The 24,839-nt window shown below is 38.1% G+C and overlaps 1 protein-coding gene across 2 annotated transcripts in view; it reads left to right on the top strand.

The window, feature by feature from the left end:
- The window catches only part of LKRSDH (lysine ketoglutarate reductase/saccharopine dehydrogenase), a 72,337-nt gene extending 68,162 nt beyond the window's left edge, over positions 1–4,175 (top strand). For both annotated transcript variants that reach the window (XM_067121846.1, XM_067121845.1), the window contains exons 15-18: positions 167–328; positions 468–731; positions 1,402–1,606; positions 3,181–4,175. In XM_067121846.1, the coding sequence (XP_066977947.1) occupies positions 167–328; positions 468–731; positions 1,402–1,606; positions 3,181–3,473 (924 nt within the window). In that variant the 3' untranslated portion in view covers positions 3,474–4,175. The remainder of the gene's footprint in view (positions 1–166; positions 329–467; positions 732–1,401; positions 1,607–3,180) is intronic.
- The last annotated feature ends 20,664 nt before the right edge of the window (positions 4,176–24,839 follow it).

The following is a 24,839-nucleotide window of genomic DNA, read 5'->3' as shown; positions in this document are numbered from 1 at the left end:
AAACTCCTCCCAGACTGGCCTCCGCAAGCTTGAAAATAAAGAATCTCCTTTTTTATTTTAACCTTCCGTACACACTGAGGTTCTCTACGGAGGTTATGTATTTAAACATATGTAATTATGTTTAACTCCAGGGCTTTATTATATTCGTGATCTGTCGCAAAAACAGGTTCAACAAGGCGGTGGCAAAGTAGATTCCTTCGTATCATTCTGCGGTGGACTTCCCGCTCCTGAATTCTCGGATAATCCTCTGCGATACAAATTTTCATGGAGCCCTCGAGGCGTTCTTCTCAACACATTGTCTGGTGCCAGATACCTCGAGAACGGAAAGGTAAGGGACCGAGTTGTTAGTTTTCTGTGGTGTGAAATTTTGATTATAATCCGGCATTCTACTCTTCACTTAGTTTTCTTTATCCCTTAGATTTTATTGATCTGTATTGTTAATTGACTCGCGATTGGTTCTTGTGCAGATTGTGGACGTACCTGAAGGAGGAGGATTACTGGACACAACTGAAGATTACTCTTTCTTACCTGGACTGGCTCTGGAAGGTTTCCCAAACCGTGATTCTACTATATACGGGAATCTCTATGGAATCACCGAAGCAAAAACCATCTTGAGAGGCACGCTAAGATTCAGAGGATTCTCTAATGTCGTCAAAGGACTTCAGAAGTTGGGACTGATCGACCCGAAAGAGCACCCTATGTTGCATCCACGGGGACCAGATATTACCTGGGTAAGATTCATATATATTTTATATCATTCTCAGCATAATTACTTCGTAATGACTGTGCCCTCTCAGAGACTGGCTCGGATTTTTCTTGACAAAGATGCTGAGTATTCTTGTTGGCAAAACTCATGGAATGGAAATTTCCTCCATTGCTGATGATATTTAGATATTTAAATAATAATAATAATAATAATAATAATAATAATAGTAATAATAATAATAATAATGATTATTATTATTATTATCATTATTATTATTTAATATGAGGACACATTCATATGAAGTAAGCCAAATGAGCCATTAACTTTGTTACTTGCATCTAAATAAATCTTATGGAAATCTTCAAAGCATATTCTTTATAAATATTGTTCAATTTATGCCATCTATAATACATTGGCAGATTACGGTCAAACCGACATTATTTAATCTTTACAAAGTTTTATGTAGTTTACCTTTAGTTTTGTGTTTACTATTTTTTTTTATCTGGTATGATTATTGCGCGCATTCTGAAGCAATGTGACAATTCTGCATATATCAGATTCTGGAAAATCATGTTGACTACATGCGTGTGTGTGTGCGTATGGCAAAAATTCGTATTTGTTTATACATAAACCTTAGGTTATGTTTGTACTGCTGCATTTATTCCAGTTCGCACAACATTTATGCTCATTTTCAGAGGCAACTAATTTGTACCCTCCTCGGCCAGTTAGACAGCAATATTTTCCCCGATAACCTCAGAGCTCTGATCAGTGAACGGGTTGGCGACGAGAGCCAACTGGCAGCCATCGAAACGTTGGGGCTGTTGCAGGACGACTCTGTGGTCAAACTGGGAACCCCACTCGACACTCTCTCCCACTTCCTCAACAAGAAACTTTCCATAAGTAAGTCTTCGTGCTTCAAGTTGTCAACTATTACTATTATTATTATAATCATTATTAATATGCATAACGAGTAAATTCTTGAGAAACAAGCCACGTCGCCATAACATGTTCAGCAAGCTATTCATGAGTAGGGGTCCCATTTCGTTTATAGAGGACAAATAGCAACAGAGAAAGATTATAAGAAAGAGACCCCTACTAAAGGAGACATTTCTTGATATTCTGTTTATTAGTCTAAAAAGTACTTTATTCTTAGTGACCATTAGTAAAGATTGTTAAATAAATGCTCCGGGAAAGGGGAAATGTAGTCTATTCGTCTGGGGTATAGTGAAAAATAAGCGTGGCTAGGTAATTTAACAAATATGTTGAAGCTAATTATCTCTTGGGGAGGAATTACCAGTCTCCCACCCCTTTTAGAATCAGATAATGTTTTATGTATTTGACCCTTTTCATTTCTTGTAATGCTGTTGATTTTATAACCATACACACGAGGAGGCTCCAGAGAGGTATACGGTTCTCTCTACGGACGGTGTTGCTGTCAGATGCCCTTGTCTTGGTTCTAGGTGACACTGAGCCTAATCGCAGCTGGGGAGTAGGCCGGGATTAAACCGCGGACTTCGATAACGGGAGCTCAGTACTCAGTCACTGAATGAAGTAAAACCAACGCCCATTTATAAATACATATAGGCGCTTACACAAAAATATCTATTCACTATTAAGCCGCCTTCCTTAACAGAAAAACCTATCAATGTTTAGTGTCCTATTCATACTTTAAACTACCGAATCGTTGATGAATTGCCTGTGGAGTAACTACAACATAATGTTAGCTGCCCCATATACCACCTACGCAGTGTGCTGCTCTTCGCCCCGTCATTTGCTCAGTCGCTTCCGGGATAAGAAGGCACTTCCCTCCCAGTACCTCTTTCACGCCATCTATCCAACTCTTCCTCGGTCTCCATCTACTCTTCCCCTTAACATTTCTACCGTAAACTCTTTTCACCACCTCATCGAAGTGTCATTTCCTTCCACATGATCGCAGTCTCAAAGAACGGGAAGATACGGTCACATAAACGAACGTATGTATCTCCACGTTTCTCGTCCTTGCTTACTCGGCATACTACGCAAACAGTTAACAACTTTTCAACCTTATTCCATCTGTTTAAGTAAAAAGAGGTGTGTGTGTGGCATACATGGATTTATAAAAAGCTAATGTGGTAAATTGAAACCGGAGGATGGAGAAATGAATGATAGTACGTAAGGTAGAAAATAGGAAAGGTTTGTAACCATAGCCTTTGATAACAGGATGAGAGAAGGGAATCATAAAAAAAAGTAGAGCAAGAAAGGTTACCTATTTATTATAAATTTCTTTTCGTGCTTAATTAGAGGTAGGAACTGTATATCATACTCGTTCTTACTGTAGACTAATGGTGATAAATCTACTACTTTTCAAATTCCTCTCGACAAGGCTACGCGTATAACGAAACCTATTAAATATTTAATTACAGTACATACATCTTTATAGAGATTCCTTATTTGCTGATGTTTGTTTGCATTCATTTGTTTCACCTGCCCCGCAGAGGCTGGTGAACGGGACATGATAGTTCTGCGCCACGAGATAGGCATCACCTGGCCCGATGGGAACAAGGAGCTCCGAGGCATCAACCTGGTGTGTTACGGCGACTCCGACGGATACTCGGCCATGGCCAAGACGGTTGGCTACCCGGCTGCTGTGGCTACGAAGATGGTGCTCGATGGCGAAATTCAGGGTGATGGAATGCTGCTGCCGTTTACCCGAGAGATTTTCAAGCCCATGATCACCAGATTACGGAACGAGGGAATAACAGCGACAGAAAAATCGACTTTTCTCTAAGTTGACAACTTTGAAGACAAGTTGTTACAACAGCGATGATGACTTATGACTGTATGAAATAATACTCACGCTTCATTATCATCAATGATAAAACGTAACTTTTGACATTAGGGGGAAATGTAAAAAGAGAGAATTTTCTATTATCTACGATTCTGAATATTAACATAAATTGTTGAAGTTAGTTTTTCGCTGACGTCAAGGAAGATATTATACTCGACCAAAAAGTCTCTAGCGGAAATATCATTGTCTCTATAAGAACACACGTTTTACTGACTTGAAATATCCTCTAACAAAGATATGATTGTACATGAGACTATGAATTTACGATACCTCTCTTAATAATGATGAATCTTCCTAAAACCTACATTTTTAGAGAAGATCAGTGTAGTAATTTGCCAGTCCCTCATAATTCTGGACAATGTGATAATGTCTGTGCCCGTTGTGTATTTGTGCTTCCCTCGTGTTTTTAGGAGAGTTGATTATTACGTCTTAGACGTAATAGCAGATCTATTTTCTTAGCGATTGCAATTGTTTTTGTTGATAGTCTCTGAATGAGGATTTTGAAATAGCATTTTATAAGAATATGTAAATTAGCAAACATGTAGAGAAGGAATTCATTTTAAGAGTTTGTGGGAAGATGTACTGTATTTACTGTACACACATCTTTGTGAATGGTTAGAAAAATACATGTGATTTTGCTAAGACTTTCGTTTGATTTGCCCTCGAGTGAATGAATGAGTATTATCGACTACATTTACCCACAACTGCCAAAGCATTAGGGTAAGTACAACGACAATACTTCTCAACTGGTTGCAGAGACCTGTTTAGAGATTTATCATATCACATTACTCATAACTGCGAAAACAGTATTCCATGTAAAGCAATTGTTTAGGGAGCTTAGAAAACCTCATTTCAACTTCATGATACTTACATATTTTATGAAATAAGTGCTATGAGTGCTTGGTAACCTTTAATATCTGTTGATGCAATTAATATACAAACAGGTGTGAGAGTACTCATGGTTCAAATAAAACTTAGCACAGTATTCTGTGTACGGTTTCCATTAACTGATATTGCAGGTATGTGTCTAGAACTCTGGACGTTACAATCTGCAATAGCTTACTTTCCGAAAACTACCAAAAATCTGAGTGTAACGTACATTTAATAAGATTCTTGCGGTATTTACGTTTCCAATATTCTCTTATTCTATTTCAATATCTTTGCAGCAAAATTCGTAGATCACTCTAGATCCCAAGTACTCTCTCAGGCCAAAGCGCAATACATAAGGCGATAAGAGAAAAGTAGGCTATGTCTTCAGTAAAAGCTGAAGCTGTAATACAATGATGTGACAGTTATAGATATGCATGTGAGAAGTTTCCTATCACCCTTTGTCACGTGCTTCATCGAAGTCTGCACGAGGCCAGGTACTGGTTAAAACTTTAACGATTACATGTATTAAATAATTGACTCTCCGTGTGAATGAGAAACATTTAGTAGTTGATAACAGCCCTGACACTTACAACATTTTTTCCCAGGTAGTGACCCTATTATAGTGACGATAAATGTCCCCAGTACTGCGGCTCTTTGTCATTCCGGAGGGTGATCGCATGTAGCCTACCATCGCTGAAAAACGAAATACTCTGACAAAGGTTGAAGGTACGTAACAGATTCTCCATACCACTATAACATTTGCTATGCAACAGTAAATTTTCGCTTCTCCCCTTTTGTTCTTGAGGAAGGTTTTCATATAGGCCCATGCAGAGGAAAATGACGTTTTAAGTGTTCCGAAAAATAGACTTAAAAATGTCAGAATTCAATGTGAATTGAAAATTAAACCTCTATTTCAGCTGAATATCAACGAAATGTCGGTCACTGATGCTCAAGAAAAAATGTAAATTTAATACATGCAATAAACATCCTTATATAAAACAATTTAAGAGCATATCGGAAATGCAAACCGGATTTACATGATTTCAAGAGCAGCATCAAGTTTTCATTCGGAAAACATTCCAGGGTCAAGCGTCATACGTTAACAGTTATGTAACAAGAAGAAGAAGAGACGAGGTGAACAGTGTCGGTTTCGGAGCTCTCCCACTTTGTGCCTTGTATTCAAGTGTTATTATGCGGATTTATGGGGATATGTGAGTAACTTGTGAGCAAAACAGTGTAAAACGACAATGTTCTGTGCGCTAATACTTAATGGTTTGAGTAAACATAGTGTTTGCACCGTTGCCAGATGAACGTGAATGCCAGAGGTGCTCTGCCTCAGGGGTTGTTGCTGGTGGGTAGACAGCGAAATACGCGACCAAGAAACATTTTCTTTGTGGATAAGGGAAACCTAATGAAAATGAAAGATTTTACAAGCTCTCCATGGAGTTTGTTTTCTTTCCCACATGACATGTAACAGTAGGATAAAGTAGTAATATAATGTTCAATATTTGGCTAATGAGATTAAGTATAATGAACTTGTTGTAGAGAACGTTGGTTAAAGTTAAGCTGATAAGCTTTCATCAAGTGAAGCACTGAAAAAACATTGTAGAGAAGTTTGCACACGAGGAGGCGAAGATCAGTGACAAATGAGCACGTTAGAGTAATGATTACTTATGTATCGATACGAACTGCTCCATTTGAGATGTATGATAGTACTATCTGGAGTATTTTGAGTGTAATTGGGAAAATTGAGGCAGTTAGGCATAACCGATTTCCTCATGGACCTTCGAAAGGATTGTTGAACGAAATAAGGAACTTTAAAGTGCCACTGAAAGGTAATATACTTCGTATCAGAATTCAGGGGTATAACGGACGAATAAAAACTTGTTTTAAATGTGGAAAGGGAGGCCACCAGGAGAAGGGTACAGATTAAAGGTGAGAAAGTTTCAACGTACTTAGTCTCAGAACTAAAACTTATGAGATCAGTTGTAACAGGAACAACTGAAAATTACGGAAACTGGAAGGAGGTGAAAACCAGAAAAATACAGATTCGATTATGCTTTACGTTCAAGACTAATATAAAAGTATGCTTAATACAAGCGTCATCGACAGTTACATGAACAGCCGCCGTCTCCGAATCCAAGAAACTCTCACATTTAAAAAGAAAATGTCTTCCTTAGCCCTACGCAAAAGTCATTCCTTTCGCCTACGAAAGACATTCAGAAAACCGTCAACAATAACGAAGGCATTTCACATTAAGTACATTAACGACCAAACCATACCCCCTCCCCTAGTGAGACGTCCCTGAAGTTCTGAACGGCCAGAACTGGAGATTACACCGAGCCATGGGCGCTCTCCCCTACACGGTCAGGCGGTTTTCTAGAATCTAGATCACGGCAAAGAGCCACTCCCCATGGCAATCGGTTACTGTTTCCTGTTGACTTTTTTTTTCTACGGTCTCGCTGCACCGAAAGCGTCCAGCGAGACCTGTAAATTGAACTCGTCATATACATTATAATGCCAAGGCACTGTGAGATTTATACGGCGTACTCCATGTTAACTGTCAAACCAGAAAAATAGGTCTAGTTTATATTTTTTTTCTTGAATGACTTGATATTTTCAGTCCTCCTGATAGCAAGTGGGAACAAATTGTAGTCTTGAAGCTGCAGAGTTGAAGGCCCTACTTAACTGGCCATTCACTGCCGATCAGATCCTTGAGACGAGTTTAAGCAGATCTTTGTGGGAATGACATTAGTTTATCGTCTAATATGATTGCACAACCAAATTGTTTCAATAGATCGTTAGGTTCGGTCGATAAGAAGACAACTACAGACAGACCTAATTTGTTTCCATTGAGCTGGCAGTTTACTCGTGGGTGGGTTTAGGTTGGTCGTGACCATGTCTGAGTACGGAAGTCTTTCGCTGTATCTTGTTTAGTGTAAAGTGAAAGCCGAAAATGTCTGGTGTTAGGATTGACAAACGCTTTTGGGCTGAATATTAAGGGTGAAGCGTATTTCCATAGAAACCAGATAAAGGCTTAGGAAATTGTTGTCGAAAAATTGAAAGAAAAGTGCCCCGAAGCTAGTAAGGAAATGGTCTCCAAAAAGATTAACAACATTCGCAGTGTAATTCAAGAGACCTTCGGAAAGGAGAGGCTTCCAAGAAATCTACTGTGTGCTGATGAAGTGTATCGACCATCATTGTGGCATTTTATATGCTTTAATTCAAAGGATGTAGAAACCCCACGTCACTCCTTGTCACTAGCAGAGGTAAGGAGGTTGTAACTTATAATTACTCTGGTAGACTTAAGTTGTTACAGATTTTACAGTATAATGTTTTTATTACATAAAAGTTTTAAAAATGTTTAATTAAAAATATCAAATATATAGCATATATAAATGAATTGAATATGTTTATATGTTTATATGTGAATATGTTTATATCTTTAGTGAAAACAAAAAATAACATAAAAAGCTATTTAAAATTTTCACACCATGTATGATTGCCATTCAGTCGCACCATCTGGATTAAAATGGTTTAGGAATTAAATCGAACTTTCGTTAAATTTCGTGAGACTTCCTGTGCCCTTTCGTTGTTAGTAGTGACACATAATGTTTTGAGGACAAATCCTCTGACATCTCGTTAATTATTTTGCCCAGGCACTGTAAATAATTGTGTAGCCTGCAGCAAGCCATCACAACCTTCTCCAAGTTTTCAAATGTCGAGTTGACTGGAGCAGAAAATATTTAGAATACTGCTCTCAGTCTTCCAAGTGCTGTGTCAACTGTTTTGCGAGTTCTGCAGAATTTTGTAATTAAATAATCTGTTCTGCTCATTCAGCTCATTGTGAGCATGATGTTTTGAAATGTTCTTTCAAGGCGAAAGCTTCGTCACGTACATTAACAAAAATCAAAGGTTCTGCGGAAGGTGATGGGAGGAGCTTTGGTAGGTGACGACTGACGAGAGACACCCATTACTTAGGTGTTCGCCAGATTTAGTGTTAATCCATTCTCATTCGCGTGTCCGGCTTTTCTGTGAAAGGTGTTACTTTATGGAGTGATAGACAATAGGTCTTCATATCCTTGCGGAAATCATTATGCCAATCATTAGAATGTAATTAAATGTAGTAAATTCGAATGTGGAGTAAGTTCCCTTTTGAGTAGCCAATCTTCACTCAAAAGCTCTTCCTTTTTCTGTCCTAGTATGTAAGTTCAGTGTAAGTACACACACATGTCCTAGTAGCCTACTATGTTTGGCAATCCAGTCGAACAAATACAAAATAAAAATGGACTTATACTCTTCTCTGTGGTACGCCTCTTTTGATGTTTCATAAGATGAGAATGCGTTCCCAACCTGCACAGTATTTTCTGTCTGACAGTTAGTCTTTCAAATACTCAAAAGCTTCCTCAGCAACACCAGTTGGCTGTAAATCAACAGCAGCGCTGAGATCGAGCAACTCCATCCATCATTTCTGATAGTCATATACAGTAGGTCATACTACACTTTCTGTAGACCGAATCTTCGAGGAGAATTCTTGGTGCTACTTTTGGCTTATCTACGCGTCAACTACTCCGAAGTGCTAGTACTAAACATGGCGAAAGCTCCATGGGACGTTTAGTACTAGCCCCTCTGGGATCAAAGTATTATATACACCCATTTCTATATTGTTTGGTCGACAAATTATTATATTAATAAACGATATCTTCGTGCGGTCGTCTGCTTTACATTTACCATAAGGTGTTTAGTACTATAGCCGATTCACTTAAGGTAGATTCTTGGGCCTACGAGACGTTTGTTTAGTGGCCGCTAATTGGCTGGTACCGGGACGGTAGGCAGCTCACTCACTGTCTCATCTTTAACGTATGTAGCTCAGAAAACTAGCGATATGTTATATATTTCTTCATTTATCTCACGTTTGGAACAAGATAGGAAAGTTCTGGTCATACCATAGGAGTCGGTATTAATTGCACCACTAAATATAATTTCCTGAAATCAACAAGAGAAAACACAAAGGAATTACAACGAGTAAAAGTGAAGAGAGACGCTTTTAATTCTTTATACCTGTTTTTACTTATCATCGGATTTTGCATCATTCATGCGATCAAGACAAAATAAAACTTGGGTTTTCATACAATGAAGTCACCCTGAATACTCTGGTGCTTTCAGATTTTAGATGCGTGTGATATGTGAAGAGAAAATGAAGAATACGTCTTATTATGTTGCATCCGTTCTTGACGCAGTTTGCCAGGAGACGGTGATGATGATCTGCAAGACATCGCGTTGGTCCTCTCAGCCGTTGACAGTTGCCAATTAGCGATATGAGAAGTTTGCAGTTTCGGCATTATTTGCTGTATTATTGTCATTACATTTTCTGTAAATAAATGCATAGAGTTCCAATTATGACTCTCGAACATTTTCACTCCAGTATTGTACTGTTTATGTCTGTATGTCTCGACCTATCTGATACGAAAATATATAATCAGATGGATGCATCTGGAAGTGTTGGGTTCAATTTAGTCTAGAAATTTGCATACATACTGTAGACTACGTGATAAATAAAAGGCCTACTTAATGATGAGTTCATTATTATGGCCGCTCATTTCTCTGGTCAATAACATCAAAAGCTTATTTGTCATATGTTCATTAAATGAACGAAAGTACATTTTTATTTCTTACCATAAAATCTGTTGACGATGTCTAAATTGAAGCCAGCACATCCAGGTGCATCCATCTGATTATTATTTTTATTTTTTCGCATCATATGTGTCCAGACATACGGAGACACATGATATTGGAGCGAAAATGTTCGAGAGTCATAATAGGAATTCTGTGCATTTATTTACAGAAAATGTAATGACAATACAGCAAATATTGCCGAAACTGCAAACTTCTCATATCGCTAATTGACAACTGTCAACGGCTGAGGACCAACACAGTGTCGTGCAGATCATCACCGTCTCTTGGCAAACTGCATCAAGAACGGATGCAACATAATAAGACGTATTCTTCATTTTCTCTTCACATATCTCACGCATCTAAAATCTGAAAGCACCAGAGTATTCAGTGTGAATTTATTGTATGAAAACACAAGTTTTATTTTATCTTGATCGCATGAATGATGCAAAATCCGATGATAAGTAAAAACAGGTATAAAGAATTAAATGCTTCTCTCTTCACTTTTACTCGTTGTAATTCCTTTGTGTTTTATCTTATTGATTTCAGGAAATCATATTTAGTGGTACAATTAATACCGACTCCTATGGTATGACCAAAACTTTCCTATCTTGTGCAAAACGTGAGATAAATGAAGAAATAGACAAACATATTGCTAGTTTTCTGAACTACATACGTAAAAATGAGAGTGTGAGCGAGTCGTCTGCATCCCGGTACCGGCCAATCAGAGGCCGCCAAACAAACGTCTCGTAGGCCCAAGAATCTACCTTAAGTGAATCGGCTATAGCAGCTCGGAGTAGGTGACGCGTAGATAACAAGCCAAAGTAGCACCAAATTCATTACTTTCAAACTGGTCAACGATGAAATGTCAGAAAATAAACGAACCTTGCGTTTTAGACGCCAAAATCCCGCACCAGTCATTTTTTAACTAAACTAGCGGACTGCACCCCTTCAGTATTTCCACCTTCGCCGATTCTCTGGGTGAACAGCATTTAAGCAGTTGTTAAATATTTGAAATGACAATTGCTCTGTTTCACTTACTAATGTTTTCCCTTTCCATGTTCTACCGCCTAACGTCTAACCAGATCTTTCAGGTATATATCTCTCTCGATTTTACTACTTTAACTTTATTACATTCGGAAAGAGGATTATACAATTATATACTTACATTCTGCAGAACACCTTAAAGAGGGCAAACATAGACCAAGGACGACTAAATACTCTGATAGTACAGTTTCTTCGAGAGTCATACATAAGTACACGCCGTTCCTTCAGATAGAGGCGAAAAAATAACTGTTTCCCTTCTACTAGAAATCTTAATTCATCCTCTATTCTTCCCCGACCGCTGAAAGATCATAATAAAACCTGAGTAATGAAATGCGGTATGATTACTCCGTAGGGTTTCGTATTTTTTAACGCCTTTCTCGTACCAGATTTTTTTTTTATTTGCCCCCTAGCTATCTACGACTCGCCAGGGCTCTGCTTTATATATTTGTCTCATACTAACAAGCACCTGATGGATTAAAGGCTTTCAGTCATGACCATCGTCATCACTTGCATGTTATTGATATGCCCGGGGTTATCACTGTCATATCATAGAATATAACTGTTAAGGCCCCATAGGCGTTACGATCGGCGGATCAGGTTCCGTTCTAACTCCGGTAACCTCGTTGCTTAGACGTTCGGATTCACTTCAGTTTGCCGAAACCTGGTCGAGTGTCAGCTCCGCTCAGTGATGGCGCTATAGACTGCGCTCTTGCAGGCAGCAGAAATTGGAAAACCCCAGCGAGAAAGGAGAACATGGATTAAACTATAATTGAAGTGGAGAAATGAATTATCTCACGATTGTTTATTAATGAATTGAAACTTTGCCCTTGTGACTGGTTTAATTATCCGAGAATGACGAGCAGACCGACATGGAATTATTATATATGGTCTCCCCTCTTCTATAAATAAAAAGCACACTTGTACGAGACAGCCAATATCACTGTACGAGAGGTTGCTGCCCACACTTCGCTTCTGCGCCAATGTAATTTAAACAATAGCACTAACACACACACATACATACATACATACATACATATATATATATATATATATATATATATATATATATATATATATATATATAATGTAATTAGTTATTAGTACTATTGTTTAAATTACATTGTTATTTTCCGTACATAAAATAAAAGTTTATGATATTTTCAATAATATTTAAAGTTTCCTTGTATAAATTGAAAGTTGTGTACAAAAAAGGTGAAAATTTTACTCTTAATTGGCTACAGAAACGTAGTTTTAATGGCCTATTCTGCTTTAACGGATCGTAGACCTACTATATACCAGACTATATACCACTAGACTATGCAGGATGCTTTGTATGCAACATATTTACTTTTTACCTTTGTAAACTCGTGTTGCATAACTTGAATAGAATAATTGCTTTATATGTCCCTGGGATTATATGCCCCAAGGAACGACTGGTGGCGCCGAAGCGAAGTGTGTCCAGCAGCCTCTCGTACAGTGATATTGGTTGTCTCGTACAAGTGTGCTTTTTATTTCTAGAAGAGGGAAGACCATATATATATATAATAATTCCATGTCGGTCTGCTCGTCATTCTCGGATAATTAAACCAGTCACCAGGGTAAAGTTCCAATTCGTTAATAAGCAATCGTGAGATCAGTAATTTCTCTTCTCCAACCATATATGTACAGTATATATATATATATATATATATATATATATATATATATATATATATATATATATATATATATATGTATATATGTATATATATATATTGCATCCTTCTCCTGAAATTTTCAAACTCATTTATCATAAGTCTCATTTCGCTTTCCTACGACACTCAATAAACTCCTCCCAGAACTCATCTGCTGACATAGCTGCTATGTTTCCCTTTCAGCGTCTAGCTGAAACTGAAGTAAATCTTGAGATCACGCCATAAAAGTGGAGGCTTCCGGCCACCTGAACTAAAACGGAAGCCACGAACCTGGCAACGGCAGGTTGCGAGCTGGTCGGAGAGGCCGACGGACTCCGCCCACTTTTGGTTGGAGGAGAACACCATAGACAGAGGTTTACTTCCAGTTCAGACAACCGGATCCGGCGATTGTAACGTCTGTGGGGTCCTTTGCGGGCTGCTGTGAGAGCAAGAGCTCGTGTAGCATAAAGCCAGATATATCTCGAGAAACAGAGAGGCTTTATAAATCAGCACATTTCCGCCTTCGTGGAAACCGTACTGTGTTGAACTGCAGCGAAACGTTTACGGCCATGTTTACATTTCCGTTCTTCTATATGTAACTGTAGAGTTACATTAGTAAAATGAAGACGTTCTTGAATATGTTTATACCATCCCTTTGATAAAACGAATATAGGACAATTGTCACGTGACACTCTCACGGAGAAAGGAATTATTATACAAATAGAAAATTTTAGTCGTTAAGTGGTTTTATATCGCATTCAAGAGGCTTGAAGTTAAAAGTATATGGTTATACCATTCAAGCCATGAGGTAATAAGTTTCAGCTCTCAAGCATTTTGAATTTGCATCCGAGAAGCTTTGAGTTGGGAGCACGCGTGCACACACATAATTATATATATATATTGTAAATATTCCGCTGTTTGCCCCCGCTGCATTATTTTAGTAGGGATAGTATTCTAACAAAGACAGGACAGCATCTCTGTTGAAGCTAAAAGAACGCGGGCAGGGAGGTAGACTGTGTTTTCAAAAAATTAACATCCTTTAGTAGCGGATAAGTTAGCATTAGGGACCTAACCCACAGGGAGGGTTTTCACCAAGTCACCTCTAGTGAAGGTGGTCTTAAGCTTCCTTTTTCCCTGTTCTATGCATTTGGCGACGTTTTGTCAAATTTTCAGACTGCTGGAGGCTACATACCAGCATTGGTGACAGAAACAAAACAACCCTGACCTGACCTGGCGCCGGCAGAGAGATACCCACCGTTGGACGAAGCACACACGTCGCTCTCCGACTAACTTTGCCATTTGTTCTTCCTCCTGTCTTGTTTTTTTTTACCAAGTGAATAGATGATACGCGTTGTTCGAGGATTCCGATCTTCAGTTGCATTGTGCAAGCAACCCACGTAAACAGTAAGTCTGGAATTGATAATTATTGCTGATTGCTGGTAACTCTTCCTCTGTACTTAATATTTTTCCATTTTTTCCTCTTCTGCCACCATTTACGAGAGAACCTGGTATAACCGTATTTCTTTTATGAAGTCTAGTTTATGAATAGTGAACATTGCCTAGTGAAACTGCATAAGCTATTCCCGTGCAGGAATTAGGGAAAGTCGAGTGTAAGTAAAAATTCAGGCAAGCCTTGGATCCTGATATCACCATTGTTTGGAAGAGAAATAGCCTTTACCAGTACTAAACTTCATATGGTAGCTGTTAATATATGAGCCGTTGCGTTATACTTTAAGCAGGGAAAATTGACCATGTCTGACGTTGACTAAGTGGTTCATGTAAATTCCCTGGCTATACAGCATATTCTTTCTTTGTTGGGACTAGGTGGGTAATGAAGTTGTTTGATGTAAGTCATTTGTTACAGAAATAATTCAATTATTCAATACGTAGTTCCGACTGGCGACCTAATCCAATTAAGTAATTGTCTGTCTTTTGGGGGTAACTTTTAGCATCAATTGACAGTTTACATGTGTCTTTGGCGGAGCATGGCTACATAAATTGCAGTAATTAATTAAAAAACTCATTAGCCAAAGCCCACACAGAACAATATATATATATATATATATATATATATATATATATATATATATATATATATATATATATATATATATTACTAAAAGGACCTCATTCAAACTGGATGGTATCTAATGGAGTTTTTATTCAAAAAGTTACAAGCTTTCTTGGACAAACAGTCCACATTATCAAGTATCCGGATACTTGATAATGTGGACTGTTTGTCCAAGAAAGCTTTTATTTTTACAATAAAAACTCCATTAGATACAATCAGTTTGAATAGTCCTTTTAGTAATTCTAGTTTTAATGCACAGAACAATTGTGTATGTGATAAAGTTAATATATATATATATATATATATATATATATATATATATATATATATATATATATATATATATATATATATATATATATATATATATATATATAGATACAGGTATAGATATAGATGTGTGCATATAGAGAGAAAGAGAGAGAGATAGGTGTCATTAGAAACCAGTCATTTCGACGCCTTCGCGCAGATTTTTTCATAGAAATCGCGAAAGGAATATAATCAGTTTCATTCCTATGTCGCTTAATGTTATTTTATGATATTTCCTTCGTTTTAACTTTTGACGATGCCATTTGGTTTTGACATCTGAACTTAACCCAAGTCATCCTGGCCTGTTTTGTGGTTGTAGAAATCCACCTGGTTTTCAGGAAAGACTTTTTTATTATTATGTAATCTGTTTGTTGTTGATTTTGAGCGGAATTGAAATGCGTGATATTGGATCTGCTGGTAGCTGCTACTGGGTCACTTTTATTCTGACTGCGACTGTAGAGATATATTGGTTTTTATGTTTCAAAAGTCCTAAGAATTAGCATAAAGATGACTTGTTCGTTTGTAAGAGCAAAGTCCAATGGGAAGGGAAATCTGATGCATTTATAGCCTTTGACAGAAGAATATAAAAGGAGAGAAAAAAGGAAGCTGGGACTTTCTTTTGAGATGTTTGATAAAAGAGAGGCTACTTTGTAGAAAGTCTCAAAATCACTCTCATCAGGATGTTTTTATAAGCTGTGTTAAACAATTAAGGTGCTTGAATGAAGGTCTCTAACTGGTTGTTAATGCTAATGTTTTTATGAAGGGATTTTATATTCATTTAATTTAGTCTTTCACATTTCTTTTCATTATTTTTGGCATGCAACATTCCTAATTGCTGTGAACAACGATCTCTATCTTGCCATCGTTTTATGGATTCCAGTCTGTATTTCAAATTCGCTGAGGTGCTCATGCACACTTTGCAACACAAAGCTTTACATAGCATGAAACATTTCTTCTTCCATTAACTCCACTGCACGTGATCCTGAGGAGTATTTGATCATTCTTCCTCAGAAAGGATTTTCTTTCGCATGTCAGATATCGTATTTTTGTGCGTCTGAGTGAAGTTAGTGTGTTGGTGCCTCACTGTGCATAACCTCCATTCGTGACCCAAGGGAAGGGTCTTATTGATGGACAGCCTAAGCTTAGCATTACCTTCCTTTCTTTTCAGTGACATTATGGTTTACGTCTCTTGATGGTCAATAAGGGAGTTGATTGTGAAGATGACGTCTTTCTGTCCCTTTTTATTTTGACGATACAACTCTCGATGGCCCATGATTTGTTACTGAAATTTTAATCAGAATAGCCAACCAAACAAACTGTTGCTGGAAATAGGTCCCTAGGTTTGCATGACTGCATGCGTGTTGTGAGGTGAGACGCGTATCTTTGACGGCATTAAGGGACCTGAGTGATAGCATTCTGTTTGTTTTCCTGCTGGTTAGCCACACGCAAAGCCCCTCTTGCATACTGATGGAATTGTTCAACAAGTTCAGTGACAGACTTGATTATGCACCTCATCTTTAGTAAATTACCAGTGTCAACTCAACCAGTGTCAACTCGGCACGGGTACTACGTAATAAATTCACCGGGCATTCTCTTATCCACCCGCAGGGACATTCCCTTGTTCCACAGCTGAAGTGGAGGTTACTAAGGCTAGGTGTATGCACCAGTAATTGATCTGCGTCTTAATCGGTTTAAACCGGATGAATACAGTGAAGCCAGCGTTGGAATGAAGACGACGTAAGCGTCAAATTAAATTCGACTGAAGCACAGGCGCTAAAGTTGTCGTCTCGAAGTTTCACTGATCGACGCAAGTAGATTTAAATTAGAAAACATATTTGTGGAATTACGGCGAGTCAGCAAATGAAGGGTACTTAAACACCGTATCCTACACAGTCATTCCACTGTTTTTCGTGGTGAATTGGGCCGAGATGGTTTGGTAGGGGCGGGGGCTTTGTGGGGACCACTAGGCTAGCTTGGTTACTGAGAAATGTGTTAAAAATGAGCGAAAATAATTTGACAATATTAAATTGAATGTTGTCTCTTTGTGATGACAATCCTTCCGTTTTATTTGATTCCGAGGGGCACAGGAAAGAGGAGGGTTCCGAATCTTATTAGTGTTATGCAAGGACAGATCACGTCAGTTGATAAATAAGTAATCCCCGAGAGTCATTCACCCACATGCCCTGTTGGCTTCTTGTGACCTACTGCCCCTCCTGCTACTCACTAAGATCTATCGCAAGTTTAATCATTCATGACAGGAGCTTAGGTGCCAACAATTTCAGGCGGTCACCCATCCAGTAATTAACCGGATCAGTGGTGCTCAACTCCGCTCACTGAAAGACCATCGGTGTAGCAAGCATATTACTGCCAGGTATTCTCCGGTGGCCTACCATCCAATTATTGATCAAATCCCACGTTGCACAATTTTATTGACCCGAAGACCGCTGTTGTAGTCTCCGTGATACTTCTGCCGACTTTGGCCTTAACGTAACCAGTTACCCATAATAACAGACTCTTAAGCTCTGTTGCAAGCCTCAGTAAGGCTTGTTATTTGCAGGGGAGTGTCTGGAATGACACTCATAGCCAGGAATGTGGCAGCGGCTTGCAGTCAAACAGTTGTAAAGAAATATCGTAAAACCATAAAAAAATTCTAGGACGTAGAATTCTTTTTGTAATTGTAGTGGTGGAATAGAGAAGTAAAAACAGTTCCGATCTTTTTTTAGGAGAATATTATGACGGAGCTGACGTGTCGAAATGACTTACCAGTTTTGCGCTGTTACTTCCAGTTGCTATAAAATATGAAGTTTTTGTGTCGCACTACGTTGAAAAGACTTTTTTACTTACAATAAACTCATTAATGCATCATTAACCACTGATTAGTATTTTTAATCTGTATGGAGCGCTTTTTATTTTGATATCTTCTACTATCAATTCTAAGGTAACGATTCCCCGTTGTCCTTGAAGCGATCACCTGTTGCATCGACTATTGTTTGCCGAGGGGCTGGGGGAACTCTCTCTGAATCAGAAAATGTTTATTTGTATCTAAAAATGTTTCCTTTTTATGTTGTTTTATATTATTCACTTGTAATGTGAAAAGGATTTTGTTGTATTTAAGGTCAGTTTACAGCTGGTCGTAATAGTGAGAGATCTCCCACAGAGAGCAAATGCAGGGTATTTACTTGACGTTATTCCAAAGTGTTTTAGTTACACGGGTAGAAATTCGTGAAATTCGTGGATTTGTGAACCCTCCATACTTGATCACTGGCTCTTGTGTTGCACTAAAGTTGTAGAAAATATAACCTCAAATATTCGCTTTTTGTTTCCACATGAATATCGAAATGTTTTTATATTTTCTCATTAATCTGCAGTACTTACACTATCACTGCATTTTCCATTTGCAATAGGTTCGTTACAATAAAAAAGATTGTGTAAAGCAGTACAGTTATTTCAGTTGAAGGCGAGAGCTGTATGTCCGTTCAACTTCCTTCACAAATCATAAAGTTTGCATATTTGAAATTCATTCTTCTTTTACTTATTTTTTCTGCTGTAGCTGCAATGAACTGAGCCAGTCGGGACAACCTCTAGTTTGTATAAAGGTAATAAAGAAAGTTGCATTTCATAGGACGGAGAACTGTCCTTAATTTTCTTGGGCGGTTTTCTAAAAACAGGACTTTCTAAGATTTAACTCTGTTGCTAAAGAGATAACACTTGCCTTTCAAGAGGGCTACTCCTCTTTAAAAGGAATATGCGCTAATTTCGTTGTTTTCCAGATGCATGTAATTTACTTTTTCGGGATTTATTATTTTCGTTGATGTAAAATAACAGTATAACTTGGCCTACTTATGAGGTAACCTACTGCTCATGGTCGTGTTTATCGGAAAATTCGTAATCATAAATAATTGACTTATGAATAGCAGGTTTCTCCTGTACTTTACAAGTGTACATTATCCTTTCACAAGACATTTGACAAAGCCAGATATGGATTACATGACAACACACGCTTGTAAATAGCCGGTCGCTTACTTATGTAGCAAGCTGATTATCAGTAAACATGGCCAAGCGTCATCTGCGTGCCTCGACTACTTATCGTAAAATGCAGAGGGAATGAAGTGAGCATAAAAAAAAAAGAGCGAAAAGTTTTGTAGAATATCGACTGCCGGCATTTAGAGTAAACAACGGAGCCAATTCCCTGCTGGAAGACGGGACGAAGTCTTCGTGATCATAATGTCCGTAGTAATAGTACTCTTGTCGTCCTTGTGAATGATGCTGTCGGTGCTGTTACTGTTACAGGTTCAGTCAGTGTGTGTGTGTATGTCGTGACCATAACATTCTCTGTTTTCATGATCATAGTTGCTAGATTATGGAGAAAACAACTCGTATATAATGCCATTATTCATTACAAGGGATCATACGGTATAGTATCTTACATGTACTTGTATTGTTCAAGTGCTGGTATTGAAGTGTTATGTAGCTATTCCTTCCTTCCTTTTTTTGACTGAGAAAACGTGCGGACAGTTTCTCAAAGGAATTTCTTGGAATAAAGGAGAGTTAATTCAACAATCCCTTAAAAGTCCTGCCTTAACTTCCACGGACAATCCAGGTCCCTTCGTAATCTTATGTGATACCATTTCGTCTTCCTTACTCCCCCTGGGGAAAGAATAATATGGGAAGTTTTGACTATAACAGAAAAAATAGGAAATTTAGAAGACGTTCTACTCATAAGAAATTATACTACTAAAAATACCGTACGTGCAGCCAAATATATTAGCTTCTTATGAGCCAGAAGCTGTGAAAGATGCTCATGGTATGATTACAGGCTGTCGAAGGGACTATGACGTCATCAATACGGACACATAAATATGCCCACTCAGTCATTTATCATTTATAAGAATAAGATGAATGGCTCATAAGCTGACTAAGAAAACGGCTAAACGGACTGATGCTTGCAAAGGAAGTGATATATTATGAGTGTAAAATAAGTTAGATTGAATTTAGTTAGGCCTATCATGAAATGTTCCTGAACAGTTTAACAAAAATTTACTCACTCTAATTTTCATATTAGTTTATTTCTTCGTCGATATTTGTGCAATGACTCCAAAACAAATGTTCACGAACTATCACAAAGGGACGTTGATCTAAAGTATAAAAAGACAAAAGTCGAGGAAATGCTGTTGGGTAGTCGTCTCGTTTCTTGGCTTCTATCGACTGACTGAAGTCTCTGCGAGGGGTTTTCATTTGAGATCCTCCTTAAGACTCGGATTAAACGTTGAATCATCAATTATGACTGCATTCACAGCCACGCAAATAGTATTAGAGTGCTTCCCGAGTAAAATTCTATATGTTGTGAAGTTCACAAAGCCAATTCATTCAAAGAAAACTCACAAGAATGAATATGCCCTCCTTTCACATATGATTATCACTTTTATTGATAGTACTGACAACTAAAGCACAACAGTATATATATAAATGTAATAATTTTCAGTATAATTAACTAAAGCACAACAGTAAATGTAAAAATCTTCAGTATAATTAACATTACTGTACTATCCACAGCACGAAGTACCCGACCCTTTGAAAATAGAAATGTGCCAGTGAAACGAGTCGTTTGGAAACTGCTCCTCGTTAAGAATTGTTGAAGTTTATTTGTTTGCTCATCCAGGAATGATTCAGTACCGAGAGAGAATTGCTGCAGGTTAATGAGCAAGTCTCCTGCAAACAAGAGACCGTTTTTCTCATCTGCAACCGAGAGCACCGTCCTTATTTGAGGGCTGGTATGCAATATTGCCAATCAGTTTAGAATAGAATAGCGCTGCCTCTATCACCTACGCAACTATCGACCGAACGTTCTCCATAGCCAGTCCCTGATTGGCCAGCCCTGTCCAGGTCTGGCCAGTAGGCTGATGTCAGCACGGTGCTGGATGACGGGCACCCGGGAATCGATTCCCCGATGATTGACTCGGAATTTGAACTTCAGGTATACACTCATTTTCTTCCTTTTTCTCCAAGTTAATGACCACACGTCCGCCCTCGTAATTGTTGTAATTATTTTCGTGACGGAAGCCTCTTGCACTCCATTGGCTTGTGGCGAGTGGGAGTTATTTGACGGCTGCGTTTCATCGTGCTTCAAGCATAGACTCCGAGTTAAGAATATCCACATCCTTTTTTTCATCCTTTATATGATTTTTTGATGAGCTCCGGCTCCATACGGTAATGATGATTCGCCGACCAACTCCTGATGCAATGAAGAGTGAAACTGTGCAGCAGACTGGGCAATATTCTAGTTGTATTTTTGTACAGCAAAAAGTTTATCCCAACTCTCCGCAAGTGATTGCATAATCACTGGATATCGAACTGAACGCAACCGAAGCAGCCGAGTGGTTTGTATCACTTATGAATGAGGTGTGTGATCAACTTCTACAATATTTCGAGATGAACTTCAGCCAGATCAGTCTCGTGACTCACCACTTTCCCAGTGTTAGATGACTTCTAAAAAATTACCTTCACGCACGTTTCCCTTATCATGAAGTCAGTCACAATTAAGTAGCCTAAATGAGGATCAGGAAAGTCTTCCTTTCAAGAGATAATTAAGTTGAGTCAGGTTTTAAAACGGCAGTGTTACGCCTTTAATGTAATGAGATGATCGTTCAATCGGAATAACGAAGCTTATGTTATCATACAGTGACGTTATGCAACCAACCTTAAAATCTTCACTTTTTGTATGATTAAAACAAAAACACTCAAATCTGTTAGATGATTTTTGGTTCATCATAATTGCTAACTTTTTTTTTTTGGTAAACCGTGTCCTTCAGTTAGGTTAGTAAAACAAAAATACTGCAGATGAAGGAATTTTTCCCATTTTCGTCATACATCGCGTCTTTTAATCTCGATAATAGAAGAAAATACAATGAATAAGGGAAAAGCTTAATAAAGTTACGTCAAAGATTCAATGAACGGAGAGAATAAATAAGCGGTATTGTTCACCACAGTTAAATTGGTCTAACAGCCGTCAGCTACAAAAATGCAGGAAGTAACAATTCTCTCTCTCTCTCTCCGTCTCTCTCTTTCTCTCTCTCGTGTGCAGGAGCGATATGTTTAAAAAGCATTTTGTCTTCTCGGAAGACACGTTTGATGACACTGCTGAGTATCCGTATGAGAACCCAGCTAAAGCTTGAAAGTCTCTCTCTCTCTCTCTCTCTTTTCTTTTGTAATGAAGAGAGAGTGAGTTGCTTAGAAGACGGCGGTCTCTCAATGAACGATTCTTGTATGTTTTTTAAACCGCAAATTGTTGTAGTTTGCTCAGTTGCAGCTTATCAGAGGGTGCTAATGGAGTAGGTGATCTTGGAACAGGCGTCAGTCGTTACACATTTCGTTGCTGGAAGTTGGAGGAGCAGTGAAATGTCAGTTTTATAGCTTATGTCGGTGCTTTTTAACGGAAGGCATATTGTGCTTAACTTGAAAAACAGGCTTTTTGCCTCAGCCCCCACCGTTATTTCCAATTGCTGTCAGTACGCAGAACCAAAAGGCGCACGAAGTATTTCTATGTACTGGGGTATATATTCCCAATATGTACTCAAGTTCTTTCCTTCACTGGTGCTGGGGGATTTTGTGAAAACACATGCATTAATCCGACTTATTTTTTATAATAAAACAAGCAGACTGCGTGTGTACCAGTTGCGCATCAAGAACGAAATAGCCAATATCACTTTTCAAATTTACCTGCAACAGAGCTTTGTCCTCTTTCCCTTATTTTTCCCTGAACGGTTCAGCTACGCAGTTCCAAGGAGACGTGGTGGAGGGAAAATATTTTCAGAGAACGTGTGGTTCCGGATTGTAAATATTAACTAGGCCTTGTGAATTATCACTGAGGAAGAATTTTTTTGTCTCGATCATTTTAGACGGCACCGTTTTCCTAAAGTCTTTCGAAATAATGTTATTTTTCTATCTTTTGTATATTTTTATGGATTTGAGGGTGTAGTCTAAAGCCATTTTGATAGTCTGTAATAATTTCTTGATCATTTTTTAAGTGTCTCAGAATCAACGATAAGGGTTTGTGCAGTTAAATATTGCCACGTTCACGGTTATAGTACTAGTGACGGATGGTCTCTTGAATTATCTGGGCCTAGCCTCCCAGCACTCTCTCTCTCTCTCTCTCTCTCTCTCTCTCTCTCTCTCTCTCTCTCTCTCTCTCTCTCTCTCTTTTGGCACTTCTGTACTAAAAAAACGTTACATTAGACAAATCTCAAGTCTGTGAAATAGGATTCTTTTAAAGCATTCGGCAGTCTGAGTAATAGAAGGCTGAAAAGTGCAGATAAGTTTCGAACTTTGCTGAGAAATCCATTCGGAAGATGCTGTAACGTACAGTCCAGCACATATAGACAAGTATTCCCTACCTTACGTTACGATGAAAACAGTCGAAAAAAAGGGATCTTCCTTAACATTCACCACCTAAAAGCGATGAGATAGTGAAAAAATAAGTATAGCCTACCTTCACTTACCACATGGATGGACAGTAGTCCAGTCATTAACAAATAAGACTCTTGCGCAATAAACAAAGCCATTCGGCGAGGGCATTCAGTGAATAAAGAATGAACGCCACTCCAGTTGTCAGCGAGTGACAGACAGGCAGCCTTGTATGGTCAGACTCTTTCACGCCTTTTTTCCAACATTGGTTTTTTTCTTTTATTAGGCTCGGCCCGCTGCTTTATAAATACACAGACTTGCACACACAGACTCTGATGCGCATAGGCACGCACACAATACAAAGGACACACACCTTTATAGACTTCTTCGCCATTTAACTTTTTTTTTTTTTCCATTTGTATGGGGTAAGCACGATGTCTTCTTTTGAAGGAGTTTTTGATTTGGCTTTGGGGTAGACCATAGTCTCGATCGGCTGCCCTGCCTGTCATCGCTTAGACCCCGGTAGCATATGTACGTGTATTATACCAGTCACCAGCGCCCTTTCTCCCAGCAGCGAGAAGTTGTTGCGCGGTTAGGTCGACAGTTCGAGCCGTGTGAGGTGTCTGTTATGTTTTTAGGGGACGTTGGAGTGGCTTTGTTTGCCTGTGTATTAGTCTGTAACACCCATTTGCTTTTAAGCAAACCTATCTGTTGATTACATACATAATCCCGGGGTGTCTACACGGATAGCAAAGTGTCCGTCTCTCTGACCGGTCGGTTGCGGATTTGAACCCGCTCCACAGACCTCTATGAAGTCCGAAGCTGCTGCTCTAACCGACTTGGCCATCGAGGCTCTACACACCTTTATAGACATATATAATAATTTATAGATAATTATACATATAATATATAAATGTTATATTTATAATATATATATACTATATATATAACTGAAACACGAAAATATGGAATATGAATATATATATAAATAAACACAAATATGATACACTGTGTGTGCCTTTCGACTGTGTGTGCATACTGAAGAAATAAAAATAGTTTGCTCTTATTATATATTACAAAGGAAAAATAATATGGAATCCAACACAACTGAAGAATAGAACAAAATAGGGTTAAATATTTTGTTTTTATTTATAACTATAAATATAATATATATATAATATAATATATATAGGTATTTGTATATTTACATATATATAATATATATAATATAAATATATATATATATATATATATATATATATA

The sequence above is a fragment of the Macrobrachium rosenbergii genome, chromosome 20 (assembly GCF_040412425.1).
Source record: "Macrobrachium rosenbergii isolate ZJJX-2024 chromosome 20, ASM4041242v1, whole genome shotgun sequence".
NCBI lineage: Eukaryota > Metazoa > Arthropoda > Malacostraca > Decapoda > Palaemonidae > Macrobrachium > Macrobrachium rosenbergii.
The sequence above is the reverse complement of the archived record's forward strand: the minus strand, read 5'-3'. Positions and strand labels throughout refer to the sequence as shown.